At 41.2% G+C, this 20079-nt stretch overlaps 1 protein-coding gene across 5 annotated transcripts in view; it reads left to right on the top strand.

The window, feature by feature from the left end:
• HECTD1 (HECT domain E3 ubiquitin protein ligase 1) overlaps positions 1-20079 on the top strand; it is a 74493-nt gene that overhangs the window by 36108 nt on the left and 18306 nt on the right. For 3 of the 5 annotated variants that reach the window (XM_029079124.2, XM_007662621.4, XM_007662628.4), the window contains 13 exons: positions 1227-1490; positions 1586-1662; positions 2626-2760; positions 3107-3253; positions 3538-3632; positions 4227-4332; positions 6018-6152; positions 6243-6382; positions 6902-7225; positions 9391-9557; positions 9740-9916; positions 12646-13482; positions 18426-18647. In XM_029079124.2, the coding sequence (XP_028934957.1) occupies positions 1227-1490; positions 1586-1662; positions 2626-2760; positions 3107-3253; positions 3538-3632; positions 4227-4332; positions 6018-6152; positions 6243-6382; positions 6902-7225; positions 9391-9557; positions 9740-9916; positions 12646-13482; positions 18426-18647 (2826 nt within the window). The remainder of the gene's footprint in view (positions 1-1226; positions 1491-1585; positions 1663-2625; positions 2761-3106; positions 3254-3537; positions 3633-4226; positions 4333-6017; positions 6153-6242; positions 6383-6901; positions 7226-9390; positions 9558-9739; positions 9917-12645; positions 13483-18425; positions 18648-20079) is intronic. The other 2 variants (XM_007662624.4, XM_007662633.4) reach the window with 2 other exon arrangements.

Below are 20079 nucleotides of genomic sequence, written 5' to 3'. Positions count from 1 at the left end.
GCAAAGGCCTGAGTCAGAGGACCTGAGTTCTGTTCTGACACTGCCTCTTGCCTACTGTGTAACCTTGGACAAGTCACTTCTCTTTGCCTCACCTCAACTGAAAAATGGGGATTCAGTGTCTGTTCCCCCTATGTAGACTGAGCCCCATGTGGGACATGATTATCTCGTATGTACCCCAGCATTTAGCACAGTGCGTGGCAAACACTACAGTTACTACTATCATGATTATCCTAATGAGTTGCCCAAATTTCTTTATTTTTCCAAAGTGAGTCCAAGATGATATCAAAACTCTAAAACTTGCACCAACTATTTTACTTCAGGCAAGCTTTATGAAATGAGCCAATATACTCACTTGGTCAGACGTAGAAAGTGGAGTCAGCAAAATGGGAATTTCACTCTCAGTTAAAGAGAATCTCCACCTTGAAAAGGTCAGAAGGAGGAATTGTGGAGCAGCAGCAGGTAGTCTCTGCTTGTGATGGGAAAGAAGATCTTCCCTATTAAACATCAGTTCCACTTTTCTCCCTGCTCCCAGTGCCATAGTTGAAATTGGTGCTTGAGGTGGGAAAGAGGGGTGTCCCCGAAAGCATTTGTGTGGCAAGGGTTTTTGATTTAACTATTACTGGTTACCTGCAGGCCACGTGGGGTCAGATCCAAGATAGATAACATTGGAGAGGATGGGGGAGTTTGGGAAAAGTCAGATTCTGTTGCCGCTCTTGCTGCATTGAGACTGAGTCATGTATATACAAGGCCCTAGAGTGAGAATCCCGTGCTGCCCTCTCATTTTTGAGCCGGAGGACCATCCAGTGTGGTTCTGTGTGAGATTAGGGCCCGGGTCTGCTTCCAAAACAGTTTCCCCACGTATACTTGGTTTCCCGTAGCCATCAGATGGTTGCATTTCAAGGAAAACAAGAGCCAAGGCAGACAACTCTCTTAAAAAGGCAACCAAAAACAACTTTCATTTTTAGGCTAATAAGAGTGGCCCGGTGTCTTTTATGGGTGAACTTATATAGTGGGAGAAATGTGAGAGTGAATAACAGGAAGATCTGTAGACCCAACAGCTCTTCAATGATTCTTTGGGAAGGTGATTGTCCCAGGCAAACCAGTTTTTGTCTTGTGTAATTGGAATTTTAGAAATTGCTTTTTCTTTGCTATTTGGAAAAAAAAGGTATTTAAGCATCAGTTTAATAATCCTTTTTTCCCCCTCCCTCCTCCTCTCTCCTCTCTAGAGAGCAGAAGTGAATTTTTAGAAAAGTTGCAAAGAGCCCGAAGCCAAGTAAAGCCATCCACCTCAAGTCAGCCAATACTTTCGGCTCCTGGACCCATTAAGCTCACTGTGGGCAATTGGTCACTAACCTGTTTGAAAGAAGGAGAAATTGCTATTCACAACTCAGATGGTCAACAAGCTACAATACTAAAAGAAGATCTCCCTGGTTTTGTGTTTGAATCCAATAGAGGAACTAAACATTCCTTTACTGCTGAAACCTCATTGGGTAAGTAGGTGGGACAATCTCCTTGAGGAAGAATGATGCCTATAATTTGCATACTGTACATTTTGCTAAGATTCTTTATAAAATTTCATGTTTAGGATCAGAGTTTGTCACTGGCTGGACTGGCAAAAGAGGTAGAAAATTGAAGTCTAAGTTAGAGAAAACTAAGCAAAAGGTATGTTAACTTTTTCTTTTCCAGTTTGTCTTTAAAAATCTCCCAGTATCACTCCAAGATTGTGTAAGAGGTTGAGTTGGCTCAGATCTTGTTATAGCTTTGGGAATTGTCACGTTGCTTACACCCATTCATGAACTTGACTCCTTTATAAACACCAATCTTACTCTTTTGTGTCTGGTATTTATGAAGAAGCATAGTTCCTGTGTTCCCTAGAATTTACTGTTGACTAACCAGTATAATGCCAGGCCAATATTTCACTTGCTTCTGGTTTTTTTTTCCCTTTTCATTAACAAAAGTTCATTATTTTCTATTTTATCTGGCATAAAATGGGAAAAAACTAAATGCATAAATCATTTAGGTTTCTAATATAAAGATTTCATTTTGTCTAAAAGACTCATTTTTCTGTAGTCGTGGTACATGTAAACATATTTTTGTTCTGTACTTCCTTGTGAATAAAGCACAGTCTATGGAAAGAGCATTGGGCTGAGAACCAAAAGATCTGGATTCTAGTGGCTTGCTGTGTCTTAGGACAATTCACTGTTTCCCTCTGCCTCAGTTTTCCCACCTGTGAAAGGGCATAAACCTGTCTGTTTCAGGGAATGCTGGAAGGGTAAATTTGAGAACACAACCCAGATGAATGGATGGGAAATTAGATCTGGACTGGATATTAATTCAGCTTGTCAGCACTGTTACCGCGCTGCTTCAGACTAGTGATGTCCACTGAAGTTGTTTCGCAGTGGTTGTGACGGTTGAAAAATGGGAGTGGGAGTTTGTGTAAACTTTGAGCAGATTGATAAGTTTTGAGGCTATGTTGAAGCCTTGATAGTTCACACAGATGTCTAATATTTTTAGGTTTTTTTCCTAATGTAAATCCATTTCATTTGAAGATCTCTATCTCTGACTTACCTGATAAGTATAATAAAAGAAATGAGAACAGGTGTTTGTGTCACATTTTTTTCATAGGTACGAACAATGGCCCGAGACTTGTACGATGACCACTTTAAAGCTGTTGAAAGCATGCCTCGGGGGGTTGTGGTGACTCTGAGGAACATAGCAACCCAGTTAGAATCATCTTGGGAACTCCATACAAACAGACAGGTGAGCATAATCCTTTTCAAATTCCTCACTTTCACCATTCTAACCTGAGGATAATACTTACCTTCCCCCAGTGTTGTTGGAGGCAGAATAAAGTAACCCAAGTGTCAGTGATTTGAGCATTTATTAGGAGAATTACTAGGTTGCCTTGTTACCTTGAACCTTTTTGAAGAGAAGTGCTAGAGTAGTGAACAGCTGTATTCCTAAGAATCTAAGATTTGTTTCACACAAACTGTCATGTAATGAAATGGGGCTATGGTTCTCTTACTTGGTTTATGAAAATGAGATTGTTGCATTTGCAGTCTAATCTTAAGTAACTCATTGCCTTTTGTGCCCTTGTTTTTATTAGTGCATTGAGGGTGAAAACACGTGGCGAGATTTAATGAAGACAGCTTTGGAAAACTTAATCGTACTCTTGAAGGATGAAAATACCATCTCACCGTATGAAATGTGCAGTAGTGGTTTGGTGCAAGCCCTTCTTACTGTTTTAAATAATGTAAGTGTATATCAGAATTGAAAAAGCAAAGTCTGAACCCAAAGGAATTATTTGTTCATTGGTAATACTAATTAAAAGCCATATAAGGGGTTAGCCACATTAGTACCAAGAGATTAAAACAAACCTTTAAAAGTATTGAATAAATGCTTTGTTTCCCGTTTACTCAACAAATATGTTGAGATATATAGGGGCAAAACTAGATGATGTCCTCAAATGACATCGTATACCATATATGCTGCCTTTATAGTATACAGAATTTTCATAAAATAACTTTTTTCCCATAGAGCATGGATTTAGACATGAAACAAGATTGTACTCAACTGGTAGAGCGAATAAATGTTTTCAAAACTGCATTCAGTGAAAATGAAGATGACGAAAGGTAAAAACAGACACTTAATACTAAGGTTTGTAATACAATTGGTGGCTTGAAACAAGTTAACCTGAGTGGTAGGTTTTAAAAACTCATGAAATGAGCTGTTTCTCTCTTCAGATTGTGAAAAGGGAAAGATCTCTTAATTTTCTGTTATTGAAATATTTATCTAGGGGAATTTGTAATCTCACGTGTGGGATTAGAAATTCTCTAAAAGTATTGGCTTTCTCCCACACCTTACAAGAGTGAAGATGATTGAATTTTATAGGGCTCTCCCTACTCAGAGTGTACTCAAAATAGTTTCATGGTATGTATTTTGGTGGTTTGGGAGGCTGGGGAGACTAACAGGGATGGAGAAAGCAGAGGGAAGAGATTGGGGAACCAGGTTTTTTTGTTTGTTTTAAAGTAAACCAGAGCATTTGACTTAATGTCAGTGGATAATTATGTTAAAGTGTGACTGAGTTTTAGTTGAAAAAGAATGTATATTCCATTTCCTCTATTAGATCACAATTTTTAAGACCTGTTATCTGATATTCTAATTTACATCTGAACAATCACTTACTTAAACATAACTTGGAATTTAATGATTATTTTTATCTTCAGTCGTCCAGCAGTTGCATTAATTCGCAAGTTAATAGCAGTTCTAGAGTCCATTGAACGCCTGCCTCTCCATTTATATGACACACCTGGTTCCACTTACAACCTGCAGGTAAGCACTGCGATCATTGAATTGTATATTCATTACTTCTGTAACTCAAGGGTTACGTTCCTGGTGAACCCTGTGTTAAGGATAATGCTCATTATAGTAAATGTTCCGTGATCGGTGATCCACATGCGTGCAATGATTTCTTTCAAAATATCAATGCTTCCTATTAGACACAGCTATCAGGAGGGTATTTCCTAATAGTTCACCTGAAACACCTAGTGGAAACCTGCTGTGGGAGGATTCTATTACTTCTTACAAACCCTTGGGTCCTGGCTGTTGCAGGCAGTTTTCTGAACATGAATCAGTGTAGGAAAACCATTATGTTTACAAACTAGAAATCTGGAGATGTACCCATAAAATCATCAGTGAACTTTCCTGTGGGGTTTTTGGCTTGCTGCTAGACTAGTTGGCAAACTGTCAGCTGTGTCTTACTACTTAAGATTTTGTTTCAATTTTTTGCTGTGGAGTACATTTAAAATCTTAAGGACTACTCTATGATAAACATTAATAATAATAATGTTGGTATTTGTTAAGCGCTTACTATGTCCAGAGCACTGTTCTAAGCGCTGGGGTAGATACAGGTAATCAGGTTGTCCCACGTGAGGCTCACAATCTTCACCCCCATTTTACAGATGAGGTAACTGAGGTACAGAGAAGTGAAGTGACCTGCCCACAGTCACACAGCTGATAAGTGGCAGAGTCGCGATTTGAACCCTTGACCTCTGATTCCCAAGCCTGGACTCTTTCCAGTGAGCCAAGCTGCTTCAATTATTGTTAATAATTATTCATTATTATTTTATTATGGCATTCAAGTGCTAACTGTGTCACACACTGTTCTAAGCTTGGGGGTAGCTACAAGGTAATCAGGTTGGACCCAATCCCTGTCCCACACGGGGCTCACAGTCTAAGGTGGAGTGAGGAAAGGTACTAAATTGAGGAAACTGAGGCACAGAGAAGCCATAACTTACCAGAGTCACAGGGCGAGCAGTAAGCAAAACAGGGATTAGAACCAAGGTCCTCCGACTCAAGCCCGTGCTCTCTCCACTAGACCATGCTGCTTCCCAGCACACCTTCAATCCTCTCCCTCCTCCCACTGTGCCTGCCTCTGACCTTGAACGAGGGCTGCTGGAAGCCCAGGGTAGATAGAAAGTGGGCAAGCTTACCTACTGCTCTTTAGGTATTCAGTATGCCTCAGGAACAAAGCCCAGGGTTCCTACTGTGTATTTATAAGTACTTTTTGAGAAGGCACCTACACAGTGAAGTCTCTCATTGTGGTTCCCAAGAAAGCTGGAGCACCCATATCATTATTATGTTTCAGCAAATAGACTGTGTTCCATCCCAGTTATCCTGAATCTGTGGATGCCATTTTGACCACTTTGTGCTTTTCTAGTAGGTAAAATGGAGGAAAAAAGCATAAGGCAACTATTTTCTGTTAATTGTTTTGTGATGATTAGAACAGCATGTATTTCTGGAAAAATAGTCCCGATTACCGTGTTTCAACATCGTGTGCTTTATCTGCAGAAACTCACCACCTAATTTTAGCATCTTTCAGCATTGCAAATTCTGATTCTTACTGGCATACAACTTTCATTTTCAAAAATCGCCATGCTGTTTACAGCATAGTATGTACTGCACAATTCTAAGGATAGAAAGACTTTTCATTTAATATATTGCCGTTTCACATTTAGATATTAACAAGAAGATTGCGATTTCGGTTGGAGCGGGCCTCTGGAGAAACCTCATTGATAGATCGAACTGGAAGAATGCTAAAAATGGAGCCATTAGCAACAGTAGAATCTTTAGAACAATATCTCTTGAAAATGGTGAGCACTATTTGCTGGTTTTTTATTTCCCTCAGTCTGCAAATGCTGACCTGATTGGGCTTGTTACCATCTGTATGTTTGCGTTTTCAGGTAGCAAAGCAATGGTACGATTTTGATAGATCTTCATTTGTTTTTGTACGAAAACTACGTGAAGGCCAAACTTTTATATTTCGGCACCAGCATGACTTTGATGAAAATGGAATTATTTACTGGATCGGGACAAATGCAAAGTGAGTGGCTTTATTTGAACTGATAGAGAAAATGGAATAAAATGTATGTTACATTTGGAAAAGTGACAAATATTAATGTATAGAATAAAGAATCTCTGTACTGAACATTACATTGTCTCATTAAGTCATTCTTCCCTAATCATTTCCCTTTTTATTTTTAAGTAAAACTGTCCTTTTTTTCCTTTAAATTTACCTAGATAATTATGTGTAATTTTTTGAAGATTCAAGAGGGCTTTGGATAAATTCATTGATGAGTTCCATAAGGGGTTATAAGAGGGAATGTTAGGAAGGTAGAGAGAAGTGTTAAGGGTGCTAAATGTTGAATGTTAAGGGAGTCAACCATCACATGGTTCTTCCAAGCATTCTGTTGCTACTGTTGGTAACAGTGCTGGCTGAGTGGACCATTGGCTAGGGCAATTTATGGAGCTCTTATGTAAGATGTAGGACTTCAATAGCATATTTCCGATTTTCTGACCAGCTTGTTAGGTGATGCAATTCTCCTTTTTTGTTTCCTTGTAGAACTGCGTACGAATGGGTAAACCCAGCAGCCTATGGGCTTGTAGTGGTCACATCATCAGAAGGAAGAAACCTACCTTATGGTCGCTTGGAGGACATCTTGAGCCGTGACAGTTCTGCTCTTAATTGCCATAGTAATGATGATAAGAATGCCTGGTTTGCCATAGATCTTGGTCTTTGGGTAATACCGTCGGCGTACACACTACGCCACGCTCGTGGTTATGGAAGATCTGCTCTCCGAAATTGGGTTTTCCAGGTATCCAAAGATGGACAGAACTGGACTACCTTGTATACCCATGTCGATGACTGCAGCCTCAATGAACCAGGGTTAGTTGAGTGTCATGACTGCTGGTTTTACCTTTTGGGAAGTTGTGTAAAATGCTTTACTGTTTCTTTTTCACTTGAATTGTTTTTAAAAATGATAGCTTGAAATTTGAGGTACAGGTCTGCCCTAGAATACGTCTGAAATGCATCCCTCAGAAATGTGGCTGTTTTGGAAATAGTATCATTGGGTATGTTTTCCTGTAGACTCGAATGCAATTGGTTAGGTTCCATTCCAGAACCAGCTCTGACATGACCTACACCTACAGCTAATTAAAAATTACATTGTGGATCCCTTCTCTTCTGCTCTCTATCCCTGTGGACTATTTGTTGACCCTGAAGTACCCCCAAAATAGTTGAATACCCTTTCAACTCTCCCCAGATGCCCTTCTCCACCCTGGATATCCAGTTTTGTTTTTTTCGGGAGGTGGAGGAGAGTGGTTGTAAAGCAGCACAATCCCTCCTCACCCCAATTGCTGCTGCTAGTAGAAGGGGGCGGGCAGGAAAATATTACTGGGTCTCAGCCAGCATCCCAGTGGTCAGGTAACTGAATCCTAGTCCCACCTCCTTGTCCCAAAGCCAGGTAGCTGGTTTGATTAGACCTGGCCACATTCCTTAATGTCCATTATCTGTCCACTCCAAGACCTTACCTACTCTGCCTGGCAGCTTCTTTCATCCTGGAGAACTGGAGTTGCTTCAGCCCAGGGGTGTGTGTCCAGCAACGGGGCAACTGGCAACGAGGATGGAGACTTTCAACCCCATCAAGCTGCGTGGCTGAGTTAATGAATGAGAAGAAGGGAAGGGAGCTGAAAAGGGCTTCGGTAGTTTCCTAAACATATCTGGAAAAGTTTCCGCTTTACGTCAGGGTCTTCGGAGGAAATCTTTTAAGAATTTAGGCGAGGAAGAAAAGGATTCCTAAGATCTCCACCCCTCCCATCTGGTTTCATCTGTGTTGCGTACTTCCTAAGACCCTTCCTGAAGCCTAGTAACTGGTCTGCCCATTTTTGTGCTTGAGGAAGGGTGGTTCACAGACAGGGTGAGGAGAGGAAGGGGTAAGAGAGAATTGATTTTTTTTCCTGCAGTAATTGAGCATTATGTTGGGTAGGGCATAATGATTTCTGGGCTACATCAGCAATTAATGTATGATGTATCTACAAATTTTATCAACCAGTTGTATTTGAGTGCTTACTGTGTGCAGAGCACTGTAAGAAATGCTTTCGTAGAGTACAACAGAGTTGGTAGGCAGTATGTAGCTTGGTAACTTGGACCTGGGAATACACTTAAGAGCTTCACTTATTGAAGTGTATATTGTACATTGTAAATCGTGTGACTATTGATGTATATTTAGGCATTAAGGAATACCCTTACAATCAGTCATATTTGTGTGCTTACCGTTTGCAGTGTACTCCGCTAAGTGGTTCGGAGAGGACAATTTAAGGGTTGGTAGACCCATTCCCTGCCCTCAACAAGCTTACAGTCTACACTTAAGATTGACATTCTTGAATTATTTCAACTACTGTAACCCTAAAATTAGATCTTTTAAAGACTGCTTTAAATAAAGAAAAAAACCACAATTAGATGGTACTTAATAGACCCTCAGTGAATTCTCTTCCAGGACTGTAGGAAAATAGAATTCGTTTTGGGCTACCAGATGAAGAAATAGAATCAAAAATTGTGTGCTGATGTTCTCCTGTGTCTATGCTGCTACATTTCTGTACTATTTAAATCTTAGGCAGGTTTAAAAACACCAACTTTAGAAAATCCTCTCAATTTCTTTTTTGGGTAAGTATCTTAACTCTATATACATTGGACTCTACTGCAGTAATTTTATGATCAGTCATTTGTATTTACTGAGCACTTACCATGTGCAGCACACTGTATTAAGCACTTGGGAAAATATAATAGTTGGTAGACTTTTTCTGCCCACAGTGAGCTTACAGTGTAGAGGGAACTGTGATCTGGCCATCGTAATCTTTGTATGTGGCCAAATACACAGATACACAAATACACATACCAAATTCCCCTTTAAAAATTGTATTTAATAAGATTTTCCTGTTATAGCAGACTACTAAAATATTCAGGAAATGTTTTTTTTCAATGTAGTGAACTTGCTGACCCGGTTCTGCTTATTTTTGTTTTGCTATTCTGGTTCCCCCCACTTTCTACACAAGATCAACAGCAACATGGCCCCTGGATCCACCCAAGGATGAGAAACAAGGTTGGAGACATGTAAGAATAAAGCAAATGGGAAAAAATGCCAGCGGACAAACCCACTACCTCTCACTTTCTGGATTTGAACTTTATGGCACTGTCAGTGGAGTGTGTGAAGACCAGCTTGGTAAGGAAATAGATTTGGTAATCTTTTCAAACCCGTGTCAGCGTCCTAGTACCCATATGTACGTTAACTGAGGCAAGCCAAGCCAAACTTGTTGGGATAGAGTTTGCACATGCTTACAGTTGTGTATGTTTTCCATAGCTCAGGAGTGTACCCTTATCATGGTTTGAACTGTAATTTAACAGGAAAAGCAGCTAAGGAAGCGGAAGCCAATTTGAGGCGGCAGAGGCGTTTGGTTCGATCACAGGTCTTGAAGTACATGGTCCCAGGAGCCCGTGTGATACGGGGAATTGATTGGAAGTGGAGGGATCAGGATGGTAGCCCCCAGGGAGAGGGGACTGTCACAGGAGAACTGCATAATGGTGAGTAAGTGCTGGGGAATTCCCAAGTCATTTATGTCTTGTATAGAATGGTGCTACCCCAATTTGGGGTTTTGAAAGCTTAGATGCTGTTTTATTCTTAGTTGGGGCTCCTTTTTAATAATGTTTGTACCAGAATAGGTAAATGCAATGACTTTGTCTTCTTGTAATTGAGTAGACGTAATTCTAATGTTGCAAAGAAAGGAATACACTTGATTGGCTTTGCCTAAACTGCTGAAACGGGAGCTGTTTGAATTGGCCCGTTTGAATTGAAAATTGGAGATATTTAAAAAATCTTCACGATTTTGACTGATTGGCCATTTCTGCTACCGACTTTAAAAAAAAAAATCAGTACTTATAGTTTGCTTGTTTTTATAAAATTACCAGTATATTTTTCTGCCTCTCCTTTTAGCTGAGCAATCATAGCATTCATCTCGATCTTTATTTGAATATCCTATAGCTTTTCTGCCACATAGCTTCAAAAGGGATCAGGAAAAAATTTATTGGTTGTTCCAAATGACATAAAATACTTTTTTTTAATCCCCATTTCCTTGATGGTGAAGAATTCACCTGAAACTCTATAGCAGTCAGGGATTGCTTTATTAGAGGAGCATCAGCACAGGAATGAGTAGTCTGGGTTTTTACTGCCCTTTTTATGGTTCATGAGTTATGTCCCAATCCTCTTGAGCCTCAATGAGTGATAAAAACCATTTTCTCCATAATTTAAAGATAGCTTATTAATACTGAATAGCATAGTTTGAAGACACTTCCATACCACTGAAGAAGTCGATTTTTGTCTGGGCAATTGTATTGGTTTTTCATATGCAAAAATTGACTCAGCCCTATTGTTAATTACCCTTAGTGTTTTTACTACATCTGAAGATAAGACATTATTCCATTTTTAGTAGGACTTACTTAAAATGAAAAACTGCTCATGCTCAACTCTTAGAAATTGAATGTTATAGGAAAAGAACATTCAATGTGTCTAGGAAGTGTAAAAAATATTTTGCTAATGCCATTTCCAATAATTATTATTTTGTCCTTTCCTCTCTAGAGATCCTAAACAAATTTAGCTCATGATCTAGTAGTAGAACTGGGCAAAAAAAAAAAAAAGACACCAAGAACCTTAATTGATTATTCTTGGTATGGAAGAAATGAGTTGCAGCCTGAGCAGTTTTCAGGGGTGGGCAATTCTTGTGGCTTAAAGATCACTCACCAAATTTTAGGATGGAATAGTATGAGGGTGAGCTACGGGGAGCAGTTTAAAAGCCTGAAGCAATTATACTTAGACAAGTTAGCTTTGATGCAGCTTCTAGCCTAGTCCATTTCTACATCCCCAAGAGCAGCGACACACAGGAATCGCTGGCTATACTTGGACCAGAGTCACCACAAGCAGAACTATAGTCACCTTTGGGAATTAATTGGCTGGCTGGGCCCAGCCCCTGCAGGTTGCATTTTTCCTTGGGCCTCTGTAGATGCACCTTAAAAAAAAGACTGATCATTTGGAAAACAACTGTTGGGTTGCCTCTTCTTAGGCGTAATATATGGAGCATCTTAAAAGATTTGGCTTAAAGTTTGTAAAAAGCATCAAAGTACTTTTTTATCTAGGTTAAGTAGGCCATGACAATCGTAACAGTCCTTAAAACTCTACTTAACTTGCTCGGTTCCTCTGGAGCCCTCTGTGCTCTAAATCATCAGATGCTAATTATAGGCCACCATGCTCCTCATATACTTTGGTATAAAGATTCTCTGCATGCTCTGCCCTTAAAAGACCAATTAACCTGAAAAACTGAGCTAAATGGGGGGATCCTGACTTGCAGAATACACCAGTTCTACCACAAGCACATGTTTTTACTACTCTTTTGAGATACAGCAGTGCTAGGGAATCAAGGAGCATGGTTTCAACTATGCAGGTCTATGTAGTTAAGAGCTCCATGTGCTGTTGGGAGAAACTGTTGTGGGAATACATGGGCTTTTGAGCCAAGCATATATTTTAAACCATAAATTTTCTTTAACACTGGGTTTCTCAGAAAAGTCCATTATTTAAAAAAAAAACTGAGTATTTTTAGTGTGAATCAATGTTAAAGGATCCCAAAAGTAAATAAATAATTTGAAAATACACATTTTACTTACGTAGGAGGGTAGGATATCCTTGAAAATAGAATGTACAGTGTTCTAGGAATCTGAGGCTTCTTAATTTTATCCCAAGATAGACCATCAGAAAATAGTGGTAATTAACCAAAACACCAAAAACTCTTTGTAATATGATCCCATGGGTTTATGGTGCGATCCTTTGAGACTTTGGTGAAAATGCTTTGGACTTTCTCAAGGCTCATTTCATTTTACTTGTTCTTTCGTCACCCTAAGGGGGTTTGACTTTATCTTTTGTGATGAACTTACAAAAATGGACTGTTAAAGAGTACAAAAAATTACCCCATCGTAAACTCTTATGTACAAGTTCTAGCGTGGAGTAGACTTCCCCCCCGCCCTTTTAAATGGCTGGATGTTCAGCCCCAAAAGTGTAGGGCCGTTTTATAAAGGCAGCTGTGGTAAAATGGCAAAAAGCGATGGCATTCTTGAACTCCAAATTTTGGTTGGCAGACAAAGCTATTCAATGACTTGTTACTCAGAATACAGCACTGATGAGCAGCTGATCCCATATTGTGGAGCTACTGTCTTGCCATGCTCCTGTCTGCTTTCTGGTGGGTCTCACAAACTCCTGTCCTTTCCAGGCTGGATTGATGTCACCTGGGATGCCGGTGGCTCAAACTCTTACCGTATGGGCGCAGAAGGAAAGTTTGACCTCAAGCTTGCACCAGGGTACGACCCTGATACAGCGGCATCACCCAAACCTGTTTCATCCACTGTTTCAGGCACAACACAGTCATGGAGCAGCCTGGTGAAAAACAACTGTCCAGACAAGACGTCTGCTGCCGCAGGCTCTTCAAGTAGAAAAGGAAGCAGCAGCTCTGTGTGTAGCGTGGCCAGTAGCAGCGACATCAGCTTGGGGTCGACCAAAATGGAGCGGAGATCAGAGAGTGTAACGGAGCAGAGTGTAGTTTCAGGCCCTGATGTCCATGAGCCGATTGTTGTCCTTTCGTCTGCCGAGAATGTGCCTCAAGCTGAAGTAGGGTCATCATCCAGCGCGAGCACCAGCACCTTAACGGCGGAAGCGGGATGCGAGAACGCGGAGAGGAAGCTAGGTCCCGAGAGTTCAGTTCGTACTCCTGGGGAGACTAGTGCTATATCCATGGGGATCGTTAGTGTCAGCTCTCCTGACGTTAGTTCAGTATCTGAGTTAACCAATAAAGAAGCCGCTTCCCAGCGACCCCTTAGCTCCTCAGCGAGTAACAGACTGTCAGTGAGTTCTCTGTTGGCCGCTGGGGCTCCTATGAGCTCCAGTGCAAGTGTTCCTAACCTGTCCTCGCGAGAGACGTCTAGCCTGGAGTCTTTCGTTCGGAGAGTGGCGAACATTGCGCGAACCAATGCCACAAACAACATGAATCTGAGCCGAAGCAGCAGCGACAACAACACTAACACCTTGGGAAGGAACGTAATGAGCACTGCAAGTAAGTGAGTCTTCTCTTATGGAAGCCAAGGCGTTCCACTGCTTTAGCTAGACAGAGTCTGTCTTTCATGGTGTTCTCCCTGGGAGCCTTCCCTGCACTACCAAGCCACACGATCCAGTTTTGTATCTGATGGTATGAAACCCACTACTTCTCGGAAGTATTTCTTTTGTCATTCTTAGCAGAGAAGCGGCGCGGCCTAGTGGATAGAGCACCGGCCTGGGAGTCAGAAGGACCTGGTTTCTAATCCTGGCTCTGCCGCTTGTCTGCTGTGAGACCTCTAGAGAGAAACTTAACTCCTCTACTTCATTTGCCTCATCCCTAAAATGGGGATTAAGACTTGCAGGCCCCACGCGGGACTGGAACTGTGTCCGACGTGACAATCTTGTATCCATCCCAGCAGTTAGTACCATGCTTGGCACGTAGTAAGTAGTGTGGCTCAGTGGAAAGAGCACGGGCTTGGCAGTCAGAGGTCATGGGTTTGAATTACGGCTCTGCCACTTGTCAGCTGTGTGACTATGGGCAAGTCACTTAACTTCTCTGTGCCTCAGTGACCTCATCTGGAAAATGGGGATTAAGACTGTGAGCCTCATGTGGGACAATCTGATTACCCTGTATCTACCCCAGCGCTTAGAACAGTGCTGTGCACATAGTAAGCGCTTAACAAATACTAACATTATTATTATTAACAAGAACCATTTAAAACAGCAAACTGAATCTGTGAGGCTTTAATCCTTCTAATTAGTCTTTTCTCATTTGGGATTGAATTTGAGCAGAAAGTGTACAGTTTATGGCCTTTTGCTAATGCATAATTTAATCTTCCTTAAGTCCTCAAGCACACCATACTTTAATCACTGAAAAATTCCTCAATTCCAGGCTATTTTTTTATCCTTTTGTGATTACATTTTTTTTTTTTGGTCCTTTGTAATATTTTAAAAAGTGCTTTGAGATCCTCAGTGTTCTTGCTGGTACTATGTATTATTTCACCCTGAATAGCATGAATTGTGAATTTTGGCCTTCGTTGGTCTAACAGAAAATATTAACTCTTGGTACATATCCATGAGTCTCTGTGACTTGTAAATTCATTCCAGAAGTAAATGCATTATAATCTGGTTCAGGTGTGGGGGACTCTCGCTCTGCGTGCGTGATGGCAGAATATTAGGTTGTCACTCCCGACATGCCAGTCTTTTGACCAGAACTCAGCTGTCACTGCTTGGTCCAGGACTGGATTGATGCCAGGGCTTTAGGGGCTACCATCCGGGTCCTCAAGCTAAGAGGTTGGGTCCCAGAAAGGTAGATCCATGATTCTGTGGCAGTTCTTCTAAGGAAAGGATTAGGCTATTTTGAATTAAAATGATACAGTACATGATAAAATACTGAGATTAAACCACAGAATTGGTTTTAGGCAATAAAGAAGCAAGTTTAATATTGTGTTTAAATTTCAATGCCAGAATTGTGATCAGTTTTTTTTTTTTTTAATTCAGAGACTTAAAAGGCCCCTGCCTATATCCCATTTCTGGATTAAATGCCACTGCTTCCAGACTTCATGCCGCAATGGCCTCTGCTGCAATCCTAGACCAAATCTTTCACCACCTTCCCCCCTCCTTTCTATCGATATTATTGATGTTGCCGTTCATGTTGGTGTTTATTCTGACACTTGTTCAGCGCCTAAAGCAGCACATTGTACTGAGTACTGGGGCAAGGTACAAGGCTGTTTGAGTTAGACACAATTCCTGACCCAGAGATGACTCTTGGCATGAAAAAGGAGAAACCCCTGAGGAAGAGAAATGTGAAATTCAGTATGTCAAGTGTCACCAACAACCATAGCTGTAATAGCTGCAGCAGCTCCTTCTACAGGAGCAGTTTTCTGGTTCTTCTGTACTCCAGAAGGGCTGTTCTAAATTCAGCAGTTGCAACCGTCCCAATCTTCCTTCTGCCCTTCTAGTTTCTGGGGAGTTTGACTCAGGTGATGGTGAATGGAGGAGGGCAGAGGCATGGACGGACCCTTGGTTTGAAGAGGCCCTGAGGTGCAGCCCCGGTTTCTGCCCACCCCACTCCAGCATGGTGGGACTCCTTCCCTCTCAACTTAGAGGCACAGCTTAGAAGCAGGGTCTGACTCTCAGACAGTGGCATCACCCACATCTGTTTCATCTCTTATGCCAGGCACAGTACAATAATGGAGCTGTGCTATTAGTAGTAGTTACTGAACTATTTTGTGAAGAGCACTGTTGTAGACACTTGAGAGTGCAGTAGTTAGAAGACACAGTCCCTTCTCTCAAGGAGCTTCCAACGTTATGATTATGGTATTTAAGCACTTACTCTGTGCCACCTACTGTTACAAGTACTAGAAAAGATAGAAATGAATCAGGTTGAACACAGTCCCTGTGCCGTGCAGGGCTCACAGTCTAAGTCTGAGGGAGTAGGATTTAATCACCATTTAACAGAGGAGGTGACTGAGGCTCAGAGAAGTAACTTGACCAAGGTCACACAGCAGGCTAGATAGTGGAGCCGGGATTAGAACACAGATCTTCTGACTCCCGGGCTCGAGCTCTTTACACTAGGTCATGCTGCTCCTCAGAGTCCCTGGTGTAGCAGGGATTCAGCTAGCCAACAGCTTCTCCCAGGCCCATGTCGGGCAGTATCCAACTTGCGTTCAGCAGCTGCTTGGTGAGGGCCAAGACCAGCTGGCCCAGCAAATATCTTGGAGTCCTTAGCCACTTCCAGTTTGCCTGCATTCACTGCACGCTTACTGGTTGATCTCTTTGCGTTTGTCAGGCATGAAGACTGGCATGGCCCAATGTACCTTGATTCCTGCTAGTGGCCAGGCCCGTGCAAGCTCTTGGGTTTAGATCTTTTATCACAAATTTGGTTCATGGTCTGCTTGTCTGCTCCACCCCTTTTCTCAGGTTGGCAAGGAAGCATAAAAATAACCCCAAAACAACAAAATAAGTGACTTAGAGCCCCGACGTAACACCTTTTCATTAGCACCCCTAATTCCAGGAGGTGACATTTATAATTTGAGGGTACTGACACCTTATTGAGGAGAAATTTACTAATAAATTATCTCCCCCCTTTAAGAGGAATTGTGCAACTGCTGAATGAGAACTCCATTTAGCTCTTGGAGTGTGAGTTTTCAGCCTGAATCAACTTGGAGTATCTGAGACAATCAAGCCATCAGGGAAGGTAATAAGGAGTACTGCCCTAAGAAGGCAAACTACCTAAAAAATTTTTGTTGAGGTTATTTCAATGCGTTTAAATATCTGAACAGTCTCAAGTAGTTTCAGGAAAGTGATTTGTCTGGTCAGCTATCCATTGGTGGATCACTTGCAAGCAGCAGATTTTCAGGACCAAGAGTTCCCTGTGACGGCCATCCCCCGTATAGAGGGTTCCAACAAAATGACTTGGCTACACCCCCCTCCCCCATTATTTATCTTTTTAGGAAGAGCAGGGATGAGTGGTAGGGCTCAATTATTACTGCTAACTTGCTCCATTTAGATAATTATACATTTCAGTTCCTAAATTGGGTGAGGGGAGGCCTGATAAGAGTAGTCATTAATATCTCAGTGGATTATTTTTGCGTTAGGTTATTAAAATCACTGAACACAATGCAACAATACTGTTAAAGTACAGTAAGGCATACAGCTTTAAAATCCATATTTTAGATTAGTTTATTGGCCACTTGTTATAGAAGGTTGTTAAAGATTTGAGAATGATTTCTTAAATAATTGTGAATACAACTGTGTTTTGCACGTTTTTCAGCAAGTACTCAATTTTTTTTTTGATTAAATGGAGAATGGCCAAGTTTAGCTCTAAAGCTGAGTTCTCCTCAACATGTACAAGCTAGTTAATGGCATGGGAAAATTTTGCAGCATTGTTAATGCATTTCCCCCAGCATCCAGAATAATTAGAACTTGGTTTTAATCTCTAAGAGGCAGGGAGGAAGAAGTTGCGAGTCTCTTCTACCTGGGAAGCACCCGGATAGTTCTGGTCTTATGGTTCATGGAGCTTTCTCCTGCCAAATCTGGACTGGCTAATCCGGACCTGGAGTAAGGAAGAAGGTGATGACGGCCTTGCAGGATGAGCTTGGCAGTGTCAGCGATGCCAAGTGTGAAATTTACAGATTTTCTTCTCCTCTTTCACATTGGAAGTTAAATGAAAGTGTGCCACTTATAAAGGGGAGGCGAAACTGCTACTCTTCCTCCCTGGCCAAAATCACCACCCAAATCCAGCTTTCCAGGCATGGATAATCAGGCAGTTAATCGTATTTATCAAGCACTTACTTTACACTGAGCACTGTACTAAGTGCTTGGGAGAGTAAAATATAACAGAGTTGATAGACATGTTCCCTGCCCACAGTGAGCTTACAATCCAGAGGGAGCTGTGATCTGACCACTGTGATCTCTATATGTGGCCAACTAAAATTCCCCTTTTAAAATGTTATTTTTAAGTTATATGACCCAAGAAGGGAGCTGCCTGGGGCTTCAAGCCTCCTGGGAATGCCTGGGAACCTGAACACCAGCATTTGAGAGGAGTTGGACTTCCGGGTGCACAAAAGTCTGACCTCGGATGGTTCTTTTTGAATCACCAATGAATTCCATAAATGTGGGTTCTGGACTGAGTTAAGATGGATTTGATTGCAGCCGAAGGCATTTTAGCATCATGTTTGTGTCACTTGCTCTTTCAACCAGAATTTCCAAAGAACAAGTTGTGGGGAAGATAGCATTCGGGGACAAAATTTAGGTTTCAGTTTTCCTCCCAGGTTTGCCACTTTTTTTTTTAAAACTCTTTTCATTTCAAAAACATTTCATAGCCTGCTTATCCCTCATTGCTAAACTGGAGTCTGTACTTATGATGTGGTTGCTTTTTTTCTTTTGTTCGGAAATTTGATCTAATATGCATGTATATGTTTAGTTTTGTATTTTAACTTGCCTTATCTTTATCTATAGCCTCTCCTCTTATGGGTGCCCAAAGTTTCCCCAATCTGACTACAACTGGTACCACTTCAACAGTGACTATGTCTACATCCAGTGTTACTAGTAGCAGCAATGTAGCTACAGCAACGACAGTTTTATCTGTTGGTCAGTCGCTAAGTAACACCTTAACTACCAGCCTCACCTCAACATCTAGTGAGAGTGACACAGGTCAGGAAGCAGAATATTCTTTATATGGTAAGTTTGGTTTTTAAATGAAAACTCCCATGTGGGTTTTATCTCCTCTCCTGGGAGATCTCTCGTATCTGTTCTTTGGAAAAGGAATGGCAGTGGGGGAAGCCTGCTACATCCATGGCCGCACCATGTTTGTTCAAGGGGGAAAAAGTCAAAGTGGTTTAAGTATTTTAAGCTTTTCATTAATAGTGTTTGAGTGGTTACTATGTTCAGAGGACTTTACGAGGCAAATGGGAGACTTCGGGAAAAGACTTGGCCCCTGCCCTCAGGGAGGTTACAGTCCACTGGGGGAGGCAGGCAGACACAAATGAATGAGGGAAAAGGATGAAGACTGGAGGAAAAGCTGGTGAGAGCCAGGGCACTAAAAAAAAAACTGAATTAGTAAACCACTAGCTATATGTATGTACTGCAGGCAAGCATTAAAGGTGATGGGACTTGGGCAGTGCAGAGACATCTGAAGTCTAAATTTCCAACAGTGATGGTTAGTGGGGGATGACGGGAAGAGAGGTGGAGAATGTATAAATTCTGCCCTTTTAGACCTTGTGCGGGGCATGGGATAAGATCTGGGAAAAGTGTGTCCAGAAAAGAAATCATAGGAAAATGAGTGCATAAAAAAGGAAATCAAAAACAAGTATTAGATTATTTGGGGAGCCTTATTTACCAGTGAAGTTTGGCCAGATTAAGAGATGGGAGTTTGAATGGGTGCTTGGAAAATCCAAACGGATCTTTAGATAGTTAAGGATCAGAAAAGGAAAATGGGTACCTAAGATGACAATGGAATTTTTAAAAATTATACTGCTGTAAAATCCTACAAGAAGGAATAGTACCAGAGTCCCCCAATATGAATTTAATGGTGGTTTTTGTTTCAAACGGTTTAGTTCCAACAAATTCTAGAAGTTTAGTTTTCTTTTCTGCAAAACGAATTGAACTTTTAAAAGCCATAGTACTTTTATTTTTTTTAATTGTGTTCATTAGCAGTCTAACCCTGACCGTAAACTCATGTTAACTTGGCCGTGCTGTGTCTTTAATTTGGTTTGACTGTAGAGGACTCTGTTTTATATAACAGCTGCATCATTTATGGAAATGCCATTTTAACTTTTTTTTATTTTTGGAGAATGTGTGTTTTGCGGTATGAGGCACAAACCAGTGATAGTTTGAGTGCTGATGCCTTATGACTAGAACAGCCTCAAAATTCTGGGGCCCAGTCCAAGGTGAGTTATGAGAATGAGGCCCTTAGGTGGCTGAAGCAACAACACCTAGCATCAATTTCTGTGCATGCAGGTCCCAATAATCGCCTATTACTGCCAAGTGAAATTCTGTGCAGTCATCTGAATTCTAATCTTTTAGGATCTAGAGAATCAACTTACCCAGCCAAAGGATTATGTAGCTTTCACAGAGCCGTACTCACACTGTTTCATCTGTGATTTTGCCAGCT

The sequence above is a fragment of the Ornithorhynchus anatinus genome, chromosome 14 (genome assembly GCF_004115215.2).
Source record: "Ornithorhynchus anatinus isolate Pmale09 chromosome 14, mOrnAna1.pri.v4, whole genome shotgun sequence".
In the NCBI taxonomy this organism is placed as follows: Eukaryota; Metazoa; Chordata; class Mammalia; order Monotremata; family Ornithorhynchidae; genus Ornithorhynchus; species Ornithorhynchus anatinus.
This window is presented reverse-complemented; position numbering and strand designations above follow the sequence as displayed.